Source organism: Sciurus vulgaris (genome assembly GCF_902686455.1).
Source record: "Sciurus vulgaris genome assembly, chromosome: 12".
Taxonomy (NCBI): domain Eukaryota; kingdom Metazoa; phylum Chordata; class Mammalia; order Rodentia; family Sciuridae; genus Sciurus; species Sciurus vulgaris.
The window spans coordinates 41,563,986-41,584,325 of NC_136473.1; the positions used below are offsets into that span (position 1 = coordinate 41,563,986).

At 32.3% G+C, this 20,340-nt stretch overlaps 1 protein-coding gene across 2 annotated transcripts in view; it reads left to right on the forward strand.

Annotated features, from left to right (window-relative positions):
- KIF5B (kinesin family member 5B) overlaps positions 1–20,340 on the forward strand; it is a 42,182-nt gene that overhangs the window by 13,954 nt on the left and 7,888 nt on the right. For both annotated transcript variants that reach the window (XM_079107443.1, XM_079107444.1), the window contains exons 3-20: positions 960–1,033; positions 1,943–2,047; positions 2,523–2,571; positions 3,124–3,179; positions 3,292–3,379; positions 3,558–3,682; positions 4,768–4,872; positions 5,709–5,854; positions 6,529–6,677; positions 8,333–8,526; positions 9,157–9,225; positions 10,649–10,855; positions 12,814–12,957; positions 17,178–17,366; positions 17,995–18,112; positions 18,550–18,615; positions 18,718–18,823; positions 19,573–19,674. In XM_079107443.1, coding sequence (XP_078963569.1) covers positions 960–1,033; positions 1,943–2,047; positions 2,523–2,571; positions 3,124–3,179; positions 3,292–3,379; positions 3,558–3,682; positions 4,768–4,872; positions 5,709–5,854; positions 6,529–6,677; positions 8,333–8,526; positions 9,157–9,225; positions 10,649–10,855; positions 12,814–12,957; positions 17,178–17,366; positions 17,995–18,112; positions 18,550–18,615; positions 18,718–18,823; positions 19,573–19,674 — 2,092 coding nt within the window. The remainder of the gene's footprint in view (positions 1–959; positions 1,034–1,942; positions 2,048–2,522; positions 2,572–3,123; positions 3,180–3,291; positions 3,380–3,557; positions 3,683–4,767; positions 4,873–5,708; positions 5,855–6,528; positions 6,678–8,332; positions 8,527–9,156; positions 9,226–10,648; positions 10,856–12,813; positions 12,958–17,177; positions 17,367–17,994; positions 18,113–18,549; positions 18,616–18,717; positions 18,824–19,572; positions 19,675–20,340) is intronic.

Here is a 20,340-nt window from a genome sequence, read left to right on the forward strand (position 1 = left end):
ATTGGAAGTTTGTTTCCTTTTTCTTTTAAAAATAATAAATAAAAGCAAGGATTGACTTGCTCACTGCTTTAGTTTCTCTTTTCACCATCTGCTGTTTGCAGCTGAGGCTTTTTATGTTGACTTCTTTGAGAATATAACAATTATATAGTACCTTTCTTGTCACCAAAACCAAAAAACAAAATCACTGAAACTGAAAACTAAAGGTTGCCTTGACTGCTAACATTTTTTAAAAGTCTTCTTCAGCTTAATAGTGGAAAGTACTTAATATGCCAATGATAGATCTTGGGGTATACCAAGGGTTAGAAAAGATGTTTTTTATAATTTCATAACAATATTCTGATAATGGTTTATGAGACAGGACTGTTTCATGTTTTGTGGGTGGGGTAAGGAGAAAAGTATGGATTTGTGAGGTTTAGCCACCAGTTAAATTACAGTTACTCTTGTTTCTAAAAACTAATTCATGTCTGTATATAAATTGGTAGAGGATTTTTTTCTTATAGATCACAAAACTTTGGAATACAAATGTAATGACATTTGAGATACATTGATATGATTGGTTACAAGCAGTGTAATTTAATTTTTGTTTCTTAATTGACCATAGAAAGTAATATAGGCCTGAGGAATGAAATTGCTTAGATAGATCATCACCAAGAAAATTATTAATAAAATTTTTATTTTCTTTTACTGTCTTTATAAATCCTTTCTTTGATGGACCTTGATGGACTCTTTCACATTAGTGTAAAAAAAAATCTGAATCTTATTCTTCCTACAAATATTTCATTATGCAGAATCGAATATACATGGGTTAAGAATGCAGTTATGTTGAAATTTGTTTAGAGTGGTTTATATGTCACTAAAGTTAAGTGTGACGTTTTACTATAACATTTTAAAATAACATATTATGAATCTTACTTAAGGAACACATTCCTTGACATATACAATCTCTCATTTTCTCATAGATGTACTTGAGGGATATAATGGAACAATATTTGCATACGGACAAACATCCTCTGGGAAGACGCACACAATGGAGGTAACACTTTATAATCTATACTTGAATGTTTTTTACAGTACAGACAACTCATTTGTTATTTGTGAGATTATTTTCCTATGCTTAAATCTTTATTCTTTATTGCTTTTCCTCATATAAATAATATATAGGGAATATCATTGTTGGGATCTAATTAGTTCCTGAGTTTGAATAGTAAAGAATACTTATGCTTGAAGTATGTAGCTTTATCTTATCAATTAGCATACAGAATAATAAACATTTTAGAGTAAACAGGGATTTTTCTATCACCATCTATTACTTGGGAAAATTTGGATTCCTATGTGTTGTTTATTCTATTCAGAGACATTAATTTTCCTCTACTCCTTGACTGTTCCCCCCAAAATACCTGTAACATTTCTCTGATAAGAAAGTTGCCATAATTATCAGCTGTTAATAATAGATGTGGCCTGTTCTAACTTTTGCTTCTATAAAACAGCCTGTGATCCTCTGCCATGGTATAGGGCATCTACTTTTATCATTTATCTGAGGGTAGTACACAACATAATTGGCTGCTTGTTTTGGTGTAATTTCTAATACTCATTTTCATAAAGTAATAGAGAATAAAGACATTCCTAACATTTGCATGAATTTGATTGGAAATAGAAGAAACAATGCAGACTTATGTGGAAAGAAACTAAAACCTTTCCAAATACGTTCATTTTACAAGCATGGATTATTTAGATGTAGTGATAAAGAGCTAAGATCAGTTGGTAAACTATGAGGTTGATGTTGTCAATATGTGTAATTGTTGAATTGGGTTTGGGGTATTTGTAGAGCTATTTATATAAAAAATAACAATGTAAAACTTCTCTACTGAATGTAAAAAAGATTGAAAGTTTTCATTTTTAACTTCGTATTAATTTAAGAAGTCTAATTTTGTTTTCTGTATAGGGTAAACTTCATGATCCAGAAGGCATGGGAATTATTCCAAGAATCGTACAAGATATTTTTAATTATATTTACTCCATGGATGAGAATTTGGAATTTCATATTAAGGTAAATTCCTTGAGGAACAATTGTATTTTATTCTATGCCAGAATAATTTTGTTAAAAAAAAATAGTAGAATTGCTCTTATGGACATATATAGTTGAAAGATATTAAAGTTAGTAACCTTGATTCTTATTCATATGCCACTAGATGATTTTAAATAAGTTAAGTCTTTATGTCCTTAGCCATCTTCTTTTTCTTCTAGCCACCTTCTATATAAAGTAAAAGTTAGTTTTCTGATCTACCTAGTCTAATTGATTTGAGATGAAGATATGTAATAGAAATTGCTTTTTAGTTATTTAAGCAGTTTAGTTAATCTATATTTTCTCATTAGAATGTGAAGTGTAGCTGATTAATCTTTATAAATCTATAGTGTCTAGACTATACCTGCCACTAAGACCTCATTAAATATATAATGAGTAAGTGAATATGCTATAGTCTAATTTTAATAGCTTGAGCTTTTTTATTTTCTTTGCCCTTTAGGTTTCATATTTTGAAATATATTTGGATAAGATAAGGGACCTACTAGATGGTAAGTTAAAATCTTGCTTTTTGATCATTTTTAAATGGTACCTGTTACTTCATTTTAATAGAATGAGAACATTTCTCAATGTGTCATATATGAAATTGACTTAGATGATAGGAAATGAGCATTTAAAGTTTTGCTTTTGAGGTTCAGTGAATACCTTTTGACACAGAATAATTGATTTAAAGAATATGCTAGTGGGTACTTTTTAAGCAATAATTAGAACATTAGATTGGGAGTTACAGAACCTGAGTTCTAGTGAGCTGTCAATTAGATACATTGTCCTTATGCAGACTATTGAATCACTTAAGCTTAATGTTCTTATTTATAAAATTTGAGTGATGGAAGTTGGAATGAACCTAAAATTGTATATTGTTGTATTGCTTTCTATTTGAATTTCCTATTGTGTATAATGTACTGCGTTAGTAGCAGTATTTTCATATTTTGGAAAGTTTACTTACCTTTCTAGGCTGTTCAAGGAAGCCTATCAATCGGAGTTTTTTCATAGCTAGTGTTAGAGTTTAGAACCATATTGATAATATTATTTTTCATTTTCAGTTTCAAAGACCAACCTTTCAGTTCATGAAGACAAAAACCGAGTTCCCTATGTAAAGGTACTTATGAAAACAACAGAGGTTTAGAATAGCCTCAACAAATTTTTTGAAGAATATGAACATACTTTTAAAGATAATTATGACATCCTTTTAAAAACAATTATTTTCACAGGGGTGCACAGAGCGTTTTGTATGTAGTCCAGATGAAGTTATGGATACCATAGATGAAGGAAAATCCAACAGACATGTAGCAGTTACAAGTAAGTAGAAAATTTATTACACTGGTTAGGGAATAAGTTAGTCTTATTTCCTTAAGTATATAAAGATAACTGGATTCGTTTATAGTTGATTAATTGCAAAGTTTTTCTTCTATAAACTAATGCCTTAGGGAAATTAGTGAATGAAAGCCATGCTTATTGTTGTTTAATTTCTTTTCAGATATGAATGAACATAGTTCTAGGAGTCACAGTATATTTCTTATTAATGTAAAACAAGAAAACACGCAAACAGAGCAAAAACTAAGTGGAAAACTTTATCTTGTTGATTTAGCTGGTAGTGAAAAGGTAATGTCTTTTCTTTACATACTCTCATAGATACTTAAGCATTTTTCTAAATTTTAAATTGGGATATATGCAGCATTTTATTGTTGTAATTTGAAAACCTATTTGGTAATCTGAGAATTTAACTGATGTTAATGCTTTATGATTATATAAATTGAATTATCTTTTTCCATTCCATCTGGCCATATTTGGTTCAACCAGTAGGCACTACCTTGACTTAAGATGTATGTTTTGATTACATAAAGGACCAATCAAATACAAATTAATAGACAAGCGAAAAGAAGTCTAGGAGAGTAGAGGATGTGGGGGGATGATGTTGGGAGGGAAAAGAGGAATCACAAACTGAAACTGATTTTCATGCATGTATGAGTTTATCGGGCGAACCCAACTACTGTATATAACCATAAAGCTCTTTAAAAAAAAAGATGTATATTTTATTGAGAAGTTCAGCATATTTCATTATACATTTTATTAGTATCCCTTTCCTAATTTTGCCATTTATTTTATCTGTATTGGCCATTCAATCTAGTCCCTTAGTCCTTTCTGGTTTCATCCTATAGTTGTCCCTCAGTGTCTGTGGGGATTTTTTTCAGAAGCCACCCAGCCCCCATACCCAAATCCTCAGCTACCCAAGTTCCTTATATAAAATGGCTTAGTATTTGCATATGACCTATGCATGTCCTGCTATATACATTAAATAATTTCTAAATTACTTATAATACGTAACAGTGTAAATGCTGAATAAATTTTTTTTTAAATTTTGTTTAGGGAATGACAGGGAAAAAAGAAACTTTTGTATGTGTTCAGTAAATGAGTTTTTTTTTGTTTTTTTTTTTTTTTTTTTAGTATTTTCCATCCTTATTTGGCTGGATCCATGGATACAAAGGGTTCACTCTGCTTATTTTCTTTCCTTTTGAATGTTTGTCATTCAAAAGGTTGATAAACAGGATCATGAATCTTTCATTTTTTTTCTCTTTTCTTCTGGTTTCTGATGACCTCTGTGAGTTTTGTGGAAATTCAAAGAATATCATCTTCGACTTATAATTTTGTTTCATTATTTTCAACATTATTTTGGATCTTATTTATAGGTTAGTAAAACTGGAGCTGAAGGTGCTGTGCTGGATGAAGCTAAGAACATTAACAAGTCACTTTCTGCTCTTGGAAATGTCATTTCTGCTTTGGCTGAGGGTAGTGTGAGTATACATATTTTTAATTTTCTCCTTTTATGGGGAATTATCTAACTATAGATGTGTGTATGAGAGTGAGAGAAAATTAGTATGTGTAATGTAGTCATCTTTTAATAATTTAAATTATTAGTGTGCATTTCCTAGTTCCCATCTTAATATCAATCAGTTAAAATAACTGATTAATTATTTTGTGATGGGCTGACAGATCTGACTCCATGAGAATGTTATAGGCCAGACTCTAAGGGAAATGACTAAACAGACTCCATTTTGCTCTGAGACTCCATGTTATGTAGGAAATAAGCTTCTCCCATGGGAACACCCGCCTCTGTACCCATCATCAGTTACTTAGTGTGACATGTTTAATAATATACAATGGTAACTCCTATATAGTAAAGAATTGCTCTCTTTTGATTCCTATTGCTCCTAAACAATGTACCATGTAAACAGTAATTGTGTGGTAATTGTGTTAGCAACCATTCTTTAGTTTGTACCTAGGTAAGGGTCAGTTTGACCCACTTTCCCCTCTGTCGATGATCTCTTGATGTTAATGTGTAATTTCGAATCATAGCAACAGACACTTATGATTAATGTGATTTTTGGTATAAGAACCCCTACAACCCTGTGGTTGGGGTTGTTCTCCCAATAGCCATTTTTTGGGGCATTGTGTGAGACAGTCAGCCGGCTGGCTTAATAAAGACTCTCAAATTTGGACTTCTCAGTGGTGATTGGTCTGTTCTTAAGTTGCGCCCCATAACAATTTAGAGTAGTATATTTATATAACATTTTTATTATACAAAAACCCATCAATATCCTGTGCTTTCTTTTTCTGTTTTTGAATGTAGACGTATGTTCCATATCGAGATAGTAAAATGACAAGAATTCTTCAAGATTCATTAGGTGGCAACTGTAGAACCACTATTGTTATTTGCTGTTCTCCATCATCATATAATGAGTCTGAGACAAAATCTACACTCCTCTTTGGTCAAAGGTTTGTGGTTAAGAAATATAAGGTCTAAATATAGATAAACCCTTTGTTCTTTAAATTTATTTCTGTCAGATAGCTAATATTAAATCAGTGCATATTGTTGGTTTGCTAGACACTGCTTTTTAATCGAGAGACCATACAAACTAGGTCTACATTTTATTTAGACTGCGTACGTTTGAGTTAAATTTCATGCACATTTAAAGTCTTTAGCCAAATTTATGTGAGCAATTTTAATTCACCATTAGTGAAAATGAGCATATGAAGCATATAATAAAGTTAAAGCCCAACAAATATAATCCTTTGTTAAGCTTGTTGACATGCCTGACAGGTTCAAATAATCTATAAGAAGTTTAGTCTCGGGAAAATCAATAGTAGTGACCTATCTTTGACCTTCCGTGATAATTTACTCTTTAAATTTAGCTATGCAAATCAATTGAAAATATTTATTTTTTATCTTTAGTGGGTAGCTGATTTTTTTTTAACTGTTGATAATATTGGGACTGGTTCAAATTATTTGTGTTGTGAATAGAATAAGCACTCCATCTTATAGTTTTTAGTGTTTAGACTGAGAGAACACATGTTAACAGGACAGTTTTAAGTGTTACTTAACCATATAAACATATTACATAGAAATAATTTCAGTCATGTCCTTTTTTCCCTCCAATTACATCTTTTAGGGCCAAAACAATTAAGAATACAGTTTGTGTCAATGTAGAGTTAACTGCAGAACAGTGGAAAAAGAAGTATGAGAAAGAAAAAGAAAAAAATAAGACTCTGAGGAACACCATTCAGTGGCTTGAAAATGAACTCAACCGATGGCGTAATGGTAATAACCTCAGAATTTATCTAAAGTTTTTTTAATACAGATTTAGAGCTATTTTATAAACTTGAGATTTTGACATGAATTGTAAATAAAAATGACAAAGCATATCCATTTTAGGTTTCAGAACATTTAGGGGTCTTCAAATAAATAGGGAAAAAAACCTTTTACATTAAATTTTGGTTTTACCTGAAATAGTAATTATATAGTCACAGATACCAATAAGAAAGTCACAACCTAGCAAGGTGTCTAGATAAGGGTGGAGGCAATAAAGTGACATGATTTCATTATTGAATTTTGAAGAATGGGGGAGAGTCAAAGTTATTTCTAGATATTAGAATCTCAGGGATTGAACAGAGAGGAAAGTTGCTAATAGCTGCTAAAACTGAGTAGGAGGAACAAAGCCAGGGGTAACATAGGATGCTAGCAGTCATCCTTGGCAGAACCATGAATCTGAATAACTGTCCAACAAGAAAATATCACAAGAGTTAAGAAATCAGGTATGAAATCATAATACCTGTTTATAATATAAAACTACAAAAAGATTGATTGAAGAAGATAGAAAGGACACTTTTATCTTACCCCTGTTTTCCTCTTTCCCAGCCCCGCTTACCAGAGTATTTAGAAGAAAGAGAAGGAAGTGAGCACAGAATTTTTCAGTGGACCTCAATACTGGGTCCACCACATTAAAATCCAGCACTAGCCAGGCTTCCACTGTCCCTGACTCCAAGGAGTTATGTACTGATTGAGCCTTTGGATCATTTCAGTGTCAGGTGGAAACGGCCAGACTCTGGACAGCCCTCAGCAACATGTAAACTCCTGCATGCCCCAGCACTACACCATCCTAGTGGTCCCAGGCTATATAGAGTTATGCCATATAGCCTGCACAGAATTTCTGGGTGGGCTGACAGTTGAAGAGCCTTCCCAGATGAGCCCAGTCTGCAATGACTAGAATAAGTAGCTATGTCATGTGCTTCAAAGCCTAACCATAAGAGTCAAGAACATTCAGGGAAAGGTGGCATCACCATAGGGATAAAATAAGTGCTGGTGACTAATCCTAAAGAAATGTAGATATGCTGAGTGTGGTAGTGAATGTTTGTAATCCTGGCAATTTGAGAGTCTGAGGCAGGAGGATTACCAGTTTGAGGCCAGCTTGGGCAACTAGTTAGAGGGCTGGGACTGAAGCACAGTGAAGCCCCTGAGTTCAGTCCCCAGTACTGAAGAGAGTGAAGGGATAAGAAGGGAAAGGTGGGGAGGAAAAAAGAAAAGGAGGGAAGAAAGGAAGGAGGAAAGGGAGATAGGAGCTACCTGATAAAGAATTTGAATTAACCCATAAGGAAGCTATGGGAATTTCAGGAAAATACAGAGAGTTAGTCCAATGAAAAGATGAAAACAGTTAAGTGACCAGAATAGAAATTTAGCAGATTTAGTAATAATTTTTTTAAGTCAGCCAGAAATCCTAGATCTGAAAAATACAACAATGAAAAAAAGCAATGGGGAACACCCAGCAGCAGAATTGACCAAAGCAAAAGAAAGAATATGTGAACTTAAAGACATGTTATTTGAAAATGTACAGTTGAGAAGGATAGTAAAAATGAATAAAATTAAAATTAATTTTAGTTATGGAGAGTTTCATTAACCATTTCATTGTCTCGTTTTAGGGGAGACAGTGCCTGTTGATGAACAGTTTGACAAAGAGAAAGCCAACTTGGAAGCTTTTGCAGTAGATAAGGATATAACTATTACCAATGATAAACCAGCAGCCACAATTGGAGTTACTGGAAGTTTTACTGATGGTGAAAGAAGAAAGTGTGAAGAAGAAATTGCTAAATTGTATAAACAACTTGATGACAAGGTAGGCATTGTTCATTTTAGAACTTTTTTGTTGCAGAATATTATTGGCATAGATACCTTATTCTGATTTTTCAAATTTCAGTATTAGGGATCTTTATTATATTTACACACACTCGTTGATTTCTTTTAACCTTAAAAAAACTGTGTTAACAACCAGGTGTGATGGTACATGCTTGTGACTCAGAGGCTGAGGTAGGAGGATTTTAAATTTGAGGTCTGCCTCAGAAGTTGTGTGAGACACGGTCTCAAAATAAAAATAAAGAGCTGAGGGATAGTTCAGAGGTAGAGTACTCTCTGGGTTCAGTCCTCAGTATCTCCCTTCACACACATACACACAGAGTATTTTTTATGTATTTTAAACAGATGGCATGTGTGAAGTGGCTACATGACCATTTTCAATAAAAACTTTCAACACTTCGTTTTTTTAGATATTTAAAGTACTTAATGAATGACTTTTATATCAGTGATTGAAAGGAATTTCTTCTGTTTCAAAATTTTCTTAAGACATAAGTGTTGAATTTGGAGAGATGATTTTAAAATATTTTGAGGGGAAATTCATTTTAAAGTTTATACTGGGAAATAGAAGCAGGTTATAAGGTACTTTGTTAACAGGATACTTTTAAAATTTTAGGATGAAGAAATCAACCAGCAGAGCCAACTGGTAGAGAAACTGAAGACACAAATGTTAGATCAGGAAGAGGTGAGTTGAATACCTTCATAATGCTTCCAGAAAAACTTTACAGTTGGTATTTATCCTTTAAATGTAAAAGATAAAGGAATTACAGAGCTGTGCTATATTAAAGATCATATTTTGGGGGCTGGAGTTGTGGCTCAGTGGTAGAACACTCGCCTGGCATGTGTGAGGCCCTGGATTCAATACTCAGCACCACATATAAATAAATAAAATAAAAGACCTGTTGACAACTAAAAAAATATTAAGAACAAAAAAGATCATGTTTTGAAGTTCGGGTTTCTTCTAACCTGGAGAGTAGATATCTTTTAAAAAATATTCATTCTTTAGTAAACATCTGTTGTGTTGTTTTAATTTCTTCCACTTTGTGTTGAAAGTTCATTGTTGTTTATCTTTTTATTCTCCTGCAATAAAAAGTATATGAGTAAACAAATGTATAAAACACAATTTTTTATATTCACTCATTCATTTAAACCAAGGTACACATCTAAAGCATTTTATTTTGAATATGACTTTTTGTGGGTGATTGAAAATTTAATGTATCTGGTCAGTTCATTTTTATGCTTATTTCAACTATAGCATTGTTTCTCAAAGTGGCATTTGACATGTTGGGTTGGATAATTTTTTTTGTCTTGTGCATTATATAGGACATTTAGCATCCCTGGCTCCTATTTCTAAATGCTATTTACTCCATTGTTGACACTCCCACAAGGATAGGGATGTAACTCAGTAGTATAGTGCTTTCCTACCAAAGGTCTAGGTTCAGTCCCCAGCATGCAGACAACTCCAAAACACTCATATACGTTTCCAGATGTCTAATGAAAAACCACTTATTTGCATAGTTGTAGTATTTTCCTGTCTCTTGTCCTCCTTCTAGTTAAATTTTTATATGCTGATAGCATGGTTCTCTGAGCATGGCACAGATGGTCGCCCTTGTTTACCCAAAGCAAGTCTTTAAACTTTTAAGTAATACTTCTGAGTATATAACTTCTTGTGTCTGTTCTAAAGTTTAGAATGCCTTTGTCTGCTTTTAATTCTGATTTGCACTTGACTTAAATCTACCTATCCTTAGCCAACTTTTCCATAAATTTCCTCTAGAAATATTCCCCTTTCCTATGCTATCAAGCACTTTTATTTGTTCCATTACTCTTTCCATCTTGTATTGCACCTATTTATGCGATTGTCTTCTCCTACTGAATTCCTCAGAGCCAGTGTCTTTATTTTTATATCTACCTTCCTGTTTGCCACAGTGTCTAGCAAAGTGTCTGTACGTAGTAGACATTCAATAAATTTGTTAAATTAATAAATGTTGACGTGCTTACTAGCATTCACATTTCATTTCCCTTGTGCTTAGCAGTTACGAAGCAAATAGATTTTTTTTTTTAACCTATGTTCTTTTCAATGCAAATAGATACTTTACTCTTTTGTATAGCTTTTAGCATCTACCAGAAGGGATCAAGATAATATGCAAGCTGAACTGAATCGCCTTCAAGCAGAAAATGATGCCTCTAAGGAAGAAGTAAAAGAAGTTTTACAGGCCTTAGAGGAACTTGCTGTCAATTATGATCAGAAGTCTCAGGAAGTTGAAGACAAAACAAAGGAATATGAGCTGCTCAGTGATGAATTGAATCAGAAATCGGTAGGGTATCATTATTTATTATTTTCTTTCTTAAAACTTTAGTACAATATTCATTTTACAATGACTGAAGTAACTTCTATCTTAACCTAAGATCAAAAGCATCAATTATTAAGGTTCTCAACTTTCGTTCCCCCTGTTTGTGAAGCCTTAGAGGTATAGGTAGAGAAGGTGGAATATCCTTCGGGTTCCTAAAGGTCTATTGGTATGTAATTTAAATTCTGTTTTTAAAAATGTTGACTCTTCTTAATGATATTCCACATGCTGAAGGGGGAGATAAATCTATTTTTTTAATTAAGCTATTAAATGATTTTTCAAACTGCAAATACAGACATGTACATAAAATAAAATGCTATCTAAGTGAATTCTTTGGAGTAGTCATAAGGATATATAGCTTTGCATAATTTACCTTTTTGTTCACAATTATATACTCACTACCTATGCCTTCCCAGCACAATGTATTAGAATCTTTCATGTGGTTTTCCAGTAGATGGAGGTGTTTACTTGTTGTGGTGGAATAGAATTGTCAACCTTTAATAGTAATGCCAGGAATAGTATGCAGCTTTAATTGTTTCAGCATCACCATTAATGAGCTGTCTTCTTATGTTTTGTTGTTAATGCTAGCTTCTTGTTTAGAAGTCAGCACCTAGACTTGTACTCAGGATCAGTACTCACCAGTTAATTCCCTGTTTATGAACAGTACAAAATAGCACTTTTAAAAGGTTTCCTGCTCCTGATAAGTTCATTGTCCCTTCTTAATCTCCAAAGTAACTGTTGACTTGAAGTTATACTTTAATACCACAGAGATTTAAGACATCATTTTAAATCTTCCTGAGTTGATTTAATATTAAGAAACCTAATTGTTATTTGGTAGAACATCAGAAGTTTCTTTGAACTTTGTAAGTTAGTCCTTGTCTACTGGTTTCAGTCTTTTAGAACAGTGGTAATTGTGTTTCAAATGTGGAGCTAAAATCAGCATTACATAGTTAGAAACCCCTAGTGCTTAGCATCATTTTATATGCTTAAGCAATAAACTAATGATAGTTTGATAGAGAAAATGTCAGGCAATTTAAACATTTATAGTAGAAGCATACTATATTATGACACTTTCAAGAAAACTGGTATCATAAAGTAGATGAAAGTGGATGAACATACATTGTATTGATATTCAGAAACTTTAGAATACCAGCCACCAGAAGAAATGAGCAACTGAGATGATGGTATCATTACTAAAATATATTGACTAAAAATCATTAAGTTGCATTAAAAGTGCATCATCTGATTTGTGATACAATAGCTTTAAAGTGAGCCAAAATGGGTTATAATTTTCAATATTTGGTATTAAAATCAAATAGTACAATTACTTCATTACTAACACCTATTAAATTGCATCATAGTATCAAAAGTAATAATACACGGGATAGGGATGTAGTGCAGTGGTAAAGTACTTGCCTACCGTACATAAGACCCTGTGATTGATACCCAGCACTGCAAAAAAAAAGGTAGTAATAATTATCATCAAGTGTACTCTTTTCAGTTGTAAATATATAGAGAATGGATGAAGAGAGCACATGAACCATACAGAAAACATTAGTTTGTTCAGATGTTATTTCCAAAGATTAAAATATAATTTAGTAGAGATGATCATACCCAATTAATTTTGATGTGTCTCATTTCTAGGCAGAAAACATTTAATCTCAAAAATCTAGTGAATTTAACAGCAACTACTTGGTCTCAGTGGGATATAATATAGCTACTTTATGACATAGTTTATGAAGTCTAAATACATATTAAGCTTGAGATAGGAGCTGGCTCAGAATTCAGTAGATAGTTTAAGAACATGAAAGCAGAAAATACATGGTTTAGTAAGAACTAGGTGAAAAACTTGAAATACCTGTGAATATTTGAATTGAATTTTTATTTACTAGTTTAACTATACTCTTTATTTTTGGTTCTGTTAGGCAACTTTAGCAAGTATAGACGCTGAGCTTCAGAAACTTAAGGAAATGACCAACCACCAGAAGAAACGAGCAGCTGAGATGATGGCATCTTTACTGAAAGACCTTGCAGAAATAGGAATTGCTGTGGGGAATAATGATGTAAAGGTAAATACAAGAGCTAAGTATTAAGTATAATCTGTATATAACTCATACTTTTGTTTACTGCTTAAGTTTTACATTCTTTTCATACCCATTCATATCCTCATAACAGCCACAGGTTGTAGATGGTATTAACTTCATTTTAAATAGATAGGAAAAGAAAGAGAGAATGGGATTATCCAAATAAAATCTGCAGTAAGTAACACTTATTGAACCTCACGTTTGACTTTTTCTTCAACTATTAAGGATTTCACACTTAGAAATCAATCTTAATGAATTGTCATATGTGGAAGTATTTAATTGGAGCAACAGTAAAGATTGCTCAGGGAAGAAACTATGGTTGCTTTAAATAAAAGTAGATGAGTGTTTCAGTCTTCTAAAAAAATTTATAGTATGAAATATTTCAAATATACAATAATCAAGAGAATAATAATGAACTCTAGAGTTATCTTTTTAAAATTTGAGTATTATAATTATATATCATACTTGGGTTCATTTTGACAAAATCATACATGGAGACAATTTGATTTCAGTTCCCATCCCTCCCCCCAAGAGTTATCATTTTAAAAAAATCTGCCATACTTCATGCCCTTTTACCCTCTTAAAATAATCTTTTGTTGGTTTTGTTTTCGGTACTGGGGATTGAACCCAGTGATACTCTACCACTGAGCTACACCTCCAATCCCTTTTGTATAGAGACAGTCTTGCTAATTTGCTCAGGCTGACATTGAACTTGGAATCCTCTTGCCTCAGTCTCTCAGCTTACTGGGATTACAGGTGTGAGTACTGCATGTGGCTCCTATCTTTTTTAAGTACAAAAATATGCATATAATATGAAAAATTTGTATGTTGTAGTAGTTATTCCTTGGACTTTACTTTTTTGATTAAAACCTAATTATATGCCTGTAATCCCAGCAGCTCATGAGGTTGAGGTAGGCAGATCATGAATTCAAAGCCAGCCTCAGTAATTTAGTGAGGTGCTAAGCAACCTAGGGAGACCCTGTCTCTAAATAAAATACATAAAACCCAGGGGCTAACGATATGGTCCAGTGGTTAAGTGCCCTGAGTTCAATCCCCAGTACCCCTGCCCCCGCAAAAAAAAACTAATTATAATAACAGAGAATGAGCTTGTACTTGAGTTTTTAGTGAGAGCCTACAAGGAAGCCAGGTTTAGCAGGAGTTAGAATTTGAAGTTTTTAATATGGAGCACACATTCTTTCCATTGGTTTACTGTTTAAAGTTGACGTTTGTTAATAAGGCAAGGATTCATGTGACCCTTTTCATATCAGGTCATTTCTTCATGTTGACTCACCTTTGAAACAAAAGAAAGGTATTGTTACTTACTGGGTGACTTAATTTTAACTTCTTCATCATCAGTCGGAACATTCTGCCTTATCCTGTTTATGGTGAAGTTATATGAGATATAGAGATAGGTAGAAACTTGGGGAATGGAAAAGATTGACTTCATATCATTGAACGCTAGAAGGGTGTGGTTCAAAATTTGCTTTGCAGATTAACCTACTTCTGTAAAAGAAAAGTCCATTTTATGTTCAAGTAATCACAATCTAAGTGAAAAAAATGATAAAGTTAGAGAAAATAAAGAATAGAAATGGTGTATGTTTAGTGGCAGAGCCAGGAATAGAGTATAGTTTCCCTGACTATTAGACTGCTTTTTTCACTATGCCATTTATAGCATTTTGAATGTTAGTCTTGGAAATAGGTACGTGGATAAAAAGAAAGAAAAAAAAAAAAAATGAGAATCCTCAGTAATTATGTCATTTATACAGAATTCTTTTTCTGTTAACCTCTTCATTTTTGTTTTTTCACATTATAGTTTAGTCTTTATGTTTTACATTTGTATGAATTTTAAAATTGCATAGTATAGCTCCATCATTACAGTATTTAACAGAATACTTTCACTACCCTAAAAAATCCCCCATGCTTTATATATTCATCCCTACCCCCAACCCCCTGGAGTTCATTTATCTGGAGTTCATTTTTATCTCTATGGTGTTTCTCATTTCCAAAATATTATATACTTGTAATCACATCATAAGCTTTTCAAATTAACTTTCATTTAGCAATATGCATTATGACTCATGTCTTTTCATTCCTAAGTAGTTCATTTCTTTTATTATTGAATAATGCTGCATTTTATGAATAATATCCATTCACCTACTCAGTGGCTTCTACTTTTTGGCAGTTATGAATAAGGCTGCCATAAACATTCATGTGCAGGGTTTTCTAAGGACAAGGTTCTCAATTCATTTAGATAATAATATCTAGGTGTGTGATTGCTAGATCATGTGTTTAAGAAACTCCTGAAGTGTCTTCTAAAAGTGTCTTCTGAAGTGACTGTAGCATTTTGCTTTCCTTCCAGCAATTAATTGAGTTCTTGTTTCACGTCCTCTCCATCATTTGATATCAGGTTTTTGGATATTAGCCATTTTCTAAATAGTGTTAGGTTATTGCTGTTTTATTTATTTATTTATTTATTTTTTATTTATTTTTTATTTTTTTATTTTTTTTGCGGTACTGGGGATCGAACTCAGGGCCTTGTGCTTGCGAGGCAAGCACTCTACCAGCTGAGCTATCTCCTCAGCCCAGTTATTGCTGTTTTAGTTTGCAATTGGGTTATTTGTGTTCTTGAATTTTAAGAGCTCTTTGTACATTTTGGATGTGAGTCCTTTATGAAACAGAGTTTTATAATAGTTCTCAAATCTGTGGTTTATCTTACTTCTCTGAACAGTGTCTTTTACAGAGCAGACATTTTTAATTTTAATGAATTCCAAATTAACACTTTTTCTTTCATGGATTGCATTTTTGGTATTATGTTTAAAAATTTATCCCCCAACCCAGGATCACCTAGATTTTCTCTTTTGTTATCTTCTAAAATTTTTTTAGTTTTGCATTTACGTGTAGGGATGTGATCCATTTGGAGTTAAGTTTTTTGAAAGGTATAATATCTGCATCAGGATTCATTATTTTACACGTGGATGTGTTGTTACAGCACCATTTGTTAAAAAGACTATCCGTTGTCAGAAATCTTGATGACTATATTTGTGTGGGACTGTTCCTGTGTTCTCTCTGTTCCATTGACCCAACTATCTTTTCTTTTGTCAGTACTATATAGTCTCCTCTCCTCTTTCCTGGTTTTACTTTCCATAATCTGAAAATATTAAGTAAAAAATTCCAGAACTAAACCATAAATTTTCAGTAACTTTTTACAGTATATAATTATAATTGTTATTTTACTATTGTCATTCTCTTACTATGCCTACTTTATAAAACTTTATTAAACTTTATCATAGGTATGTATTTATAGCAAAAAACACGGCACGTATAAAATTAAGTACTGTCTGGTTTCAAGCATGTGTGGAACATTTTTAGAATTTATCCCCCTAGGATAAGGGAGACTACTATACTATCTTGATTATTATAACTTTAGAGTAAATCTTTGTCAGTCTTTGTTCTTTAGCATTCTGTTGACTATTTGGAGTATTTCAGAGTCAGTCAGTCAATATCCACAAAATAACTTTCTGTGATTTTGATGGGAATTACATTCTTTCATCAGTGTTTGGGGTTTCCATATGTAGATCTTCTACATACTATGTTAGACTTAAACACTCAGTATTACCTTGTTTTTTCTTTTCCTTTGTTGCTAATGAAAATGACACTGTGTTTTTTTATTTCAAATTCCAATTATTCATTGTTGATGTATTGAAAATGACTGACTTTTATACATTAACTTTGTATCCTGCAACTTTGGCTTATTAGTTCCAGGAGTTTTTCTTGACTTTCATAGCATCAACAAAAAAAAAAATCCAAAACATGAAAAAAAAAAATTTATTTCTTCCTTTCCAAGTTCCACTCATAATTTTGCCACTGATTACTTATTTGTAATAAAACATATAAAAATTACAGAATGTACAGTGACCACAGTTCCTCCTTGTTGAGCTTAAAAGTTTTCCTTTCCCTGTCACCTAAGTTTTAAAGTTTTAAACTGAAGTTGCACATTAATAATTTTACAAAAGAGGAAACCCAGAAATTGAAAGAGGCATATGAGTGTGTTTACATTTATATTCATTTTTTATCCTTTATAGGCATATATTAACATTATTTCAAACTTCAAAGTAGGAAGGAACAAAGTAAGCTCTTATCCTTTATTAAAAGAGTAATTTAAAAATTGCAGACTTTAATGCTTTATTTCACTTTTTTTCTCACAGCAACCTGAGGGAACTGGCATGATAGATGAAGAGTTCACTGTTGCAAGACTGTACATTAGCAAAATGAAGTCAGAAGTAAAAACTATGGTGAAACGCTGCAAACAATTAGAAAGCACACAAACTGAGAGCAACAAAAAAATGGAAGAAAACGAAAAGGAGTTAGCAGCATGCCAGCTTCGTATCTCTCAGGTACATATTACAGAACTAAATTTCTTTATTTTTTTAAACAACCAGCTACAAATTGTATTATATTATAAAGGACAGAAACTTGTGCTTCTGTAGGTTATTGTCAGTAACTAAATCAGAAACTTAGTCAAGTTGTTTACCTTGTCTCACTACAATATAATAACTGGAATAATTTAACTGGTTTATATTTGCCAACATGTACATACGATAAATATATTTAAAGATACTCTGTTGTGACTATTGAAGACTAGAAGAATTTCAGGATGGGCAAGATTGCAGGGGACCAGTTTTCCAGCTTGCGTGCTGAGTAATGGGGTCATTCACCAAAGATAGGAATTATTCACAGAGGGAAGCAGAAATGTTAGATGGTGGTAATGATAAGAATATTACATTGCAGTCTTTCATTGCTTTAGTTTACAAGTGGCATAAGCTAAACAGGTGACCAATGAATTGATTAAATTCTTAAACATTTTTAATCTGGCACCTGAACATTCTAGGATGAAATAACCTTCAAATTTATCATATATTTACATATGTTAGTAAAACTTGTTTCCTTTTGAATATTCTTAACAACAAAATGTGTGCATGAGATAGTTTTTCCGCTTCATATCAAGATTTTTTTTTCCAAAAGCATGAAGCCAAAATTAAGTCATTGACTGAATACCTTCAAAACGTGGAGCAAAAGAAAAGACAGCTGGAAGAATCTGTCGATTGTCTCAGTGAAGAACTAGTCCAGCTCCGAGCACAAGGTATTAGCTTCCAATTATCTATGAGTTATATCTGTATTATTCCTTTCTTACTTTAATGTAATTATCATATACTTATAGTCACACTGAAAATGATAGGAATATGGATAACTTGAAATGATAAGCAAATCATGGCTTTGAAATATTTTTAAAATTATGTTAGAATTATATAAATAGCCAATCTAGAAATATCCCACAAAGAAGAGAGAGAGGGTATGTATGTGCATTTGTATGTATGTAAATCTTAACACAGGGGACTGAGATGCTATCTCATTTCCCTTCTATATTATCAGTACAGTGGATGTAACTAAGTGTACTACATAATATGTCATTGAAGTTGGAGAGAACTGCTAAGAAAACTATAACACAACCCATTTGGTTCCTTGGTTTAATGAGGAGCTAGAAGGTTTATTTCATTCTTTTCTTCTTTACCCAAACAGAAAAAGTTCATGAGATGGAAAAAGAGCACTTAAATAAGGTTCAGACTGCAAATGAAGTTAAGGCAAGTCTAATGTTACATTGGGTTCTAATGACTTTAATCCATCATTATTAATTTTGGTTAGTCTCATTTTAATATCTTTTTTTTTTTCCCTGAAAATGTTAGCAAGCTGTTGAACAACAAATCCAGAGCCACAGAGAAACTCATCAAAAACAAATCAGTAGTTTGAGAGATGAAGTTGAGGCAAAGGAAAAACTTATAACTGATCTTCAAGAGTAAGTATTATACTGTTCCTTTCTTAGAATAAAACTAATTCATAAATGGTAGCTGTTTAGACAGGAAGAAAAAGTCCAACTGACAATATAGCCTTTTTACTTGAAAAATAAAGAATTTTTACATTTGTAAGTAAAACATCTATGTTCCTGGTCAAATTCTTGAAAATTTAGGCCTTTTTATCTAAATATTCAGTGAAAAGAAAAAAAAAAAAAAATTCCAGGTTAAACTCATTATTGCAAATAGATAGTTTCTGAGTCATTTGAGAAAAGCCTTTCCGGGAATGTTGGGTTTTAAAATGCTATTATTTCAGTAGTTGTCATCTTGGTGTATCTAGAATACATTTTGCCTACTTCCATACCCATAGACTTTATAAATTACATATACATATAAATTTCATATACATAGACTTTATAAATTAGAGGTCTGCAGCCATTTAAGTAGGAACCATAGTAAAATAAAAACAAAATGACAAATTTGGGACATGTGGGTCTTGTATTAATGCTTAGTGGAAGCAGAAATAGGGATTCAAGAAGCAGAATAAAATCATTATTTCAAATCAAAATATGAAAAATACCATGTGACTCTATAGGCATGTCCCCTTTCTGCCCTCATGAGGAATGGAATAACAAAGGAGACCTTGGATTTTTTGAAAATAGTAATTATATAATTTTAGATTTCAGAAAACCATGATGATGACATCACGATTTCAGAAAACTGAAATTGAACTTGTATTGTTTTCTTTTGTCAGTCAAAACCAGAAAATGATGTTAGAGCAGGAACGTCTAAGAGTAGAACATGAGAAACTGAAAGCTACGGATCAGGAAAAGAGCAGAAAACTACATGAACTTACGTGAGTAATTGTTGTAATTAAAACATTTAAAATAAAACTGCAGATGTTATGTAGATAACATTAGTCTTCTGAGTTGATTTATGTCTAAAAGTGAAAGTAATGGTATATTTCAGTGGTAGTCAAGATTTAGAGTTCTGTTATCAATCTACTTACTATTTCTTTGTTGTCATATATCTTTTCAAAGAGAGGTTTTCACTGTTGACTTTTTCTCATTTATTGAGTTAATACTCAGTTTTCCAGAGTCTGAGCAAATGAAAAACTTATGATTATAATTTTTCACATATCTTGAATTTCTTAAATTTACAGTGAATTACTGTTGGGGTTGTTATACCATCATTCGTTTCAGACAAGATTTTATACATATTCTGCTGATTACAGCCATAATTTTGCTAAGAATAGTTTTAATTTAAAATCTGTTAATCTTGGATAGTTTATAATCTCTATTAATTACCAGTTAATCAGTATCATTTTGGTTAAGTAACAGTATACTATGTATGTGGCATATTTCAAAATAAAAAATTGAGCCATTACTTACTTGAATTCTGCCACATTTATTTCATTCTGCTACATGAAGACTTCTTAGTAAAGCATAGATTTAAAAGATTTAGATTTAAAAAATTATAAAGTTCTGGGCATGATGACACACACCTGTAATCTCAGCCACAG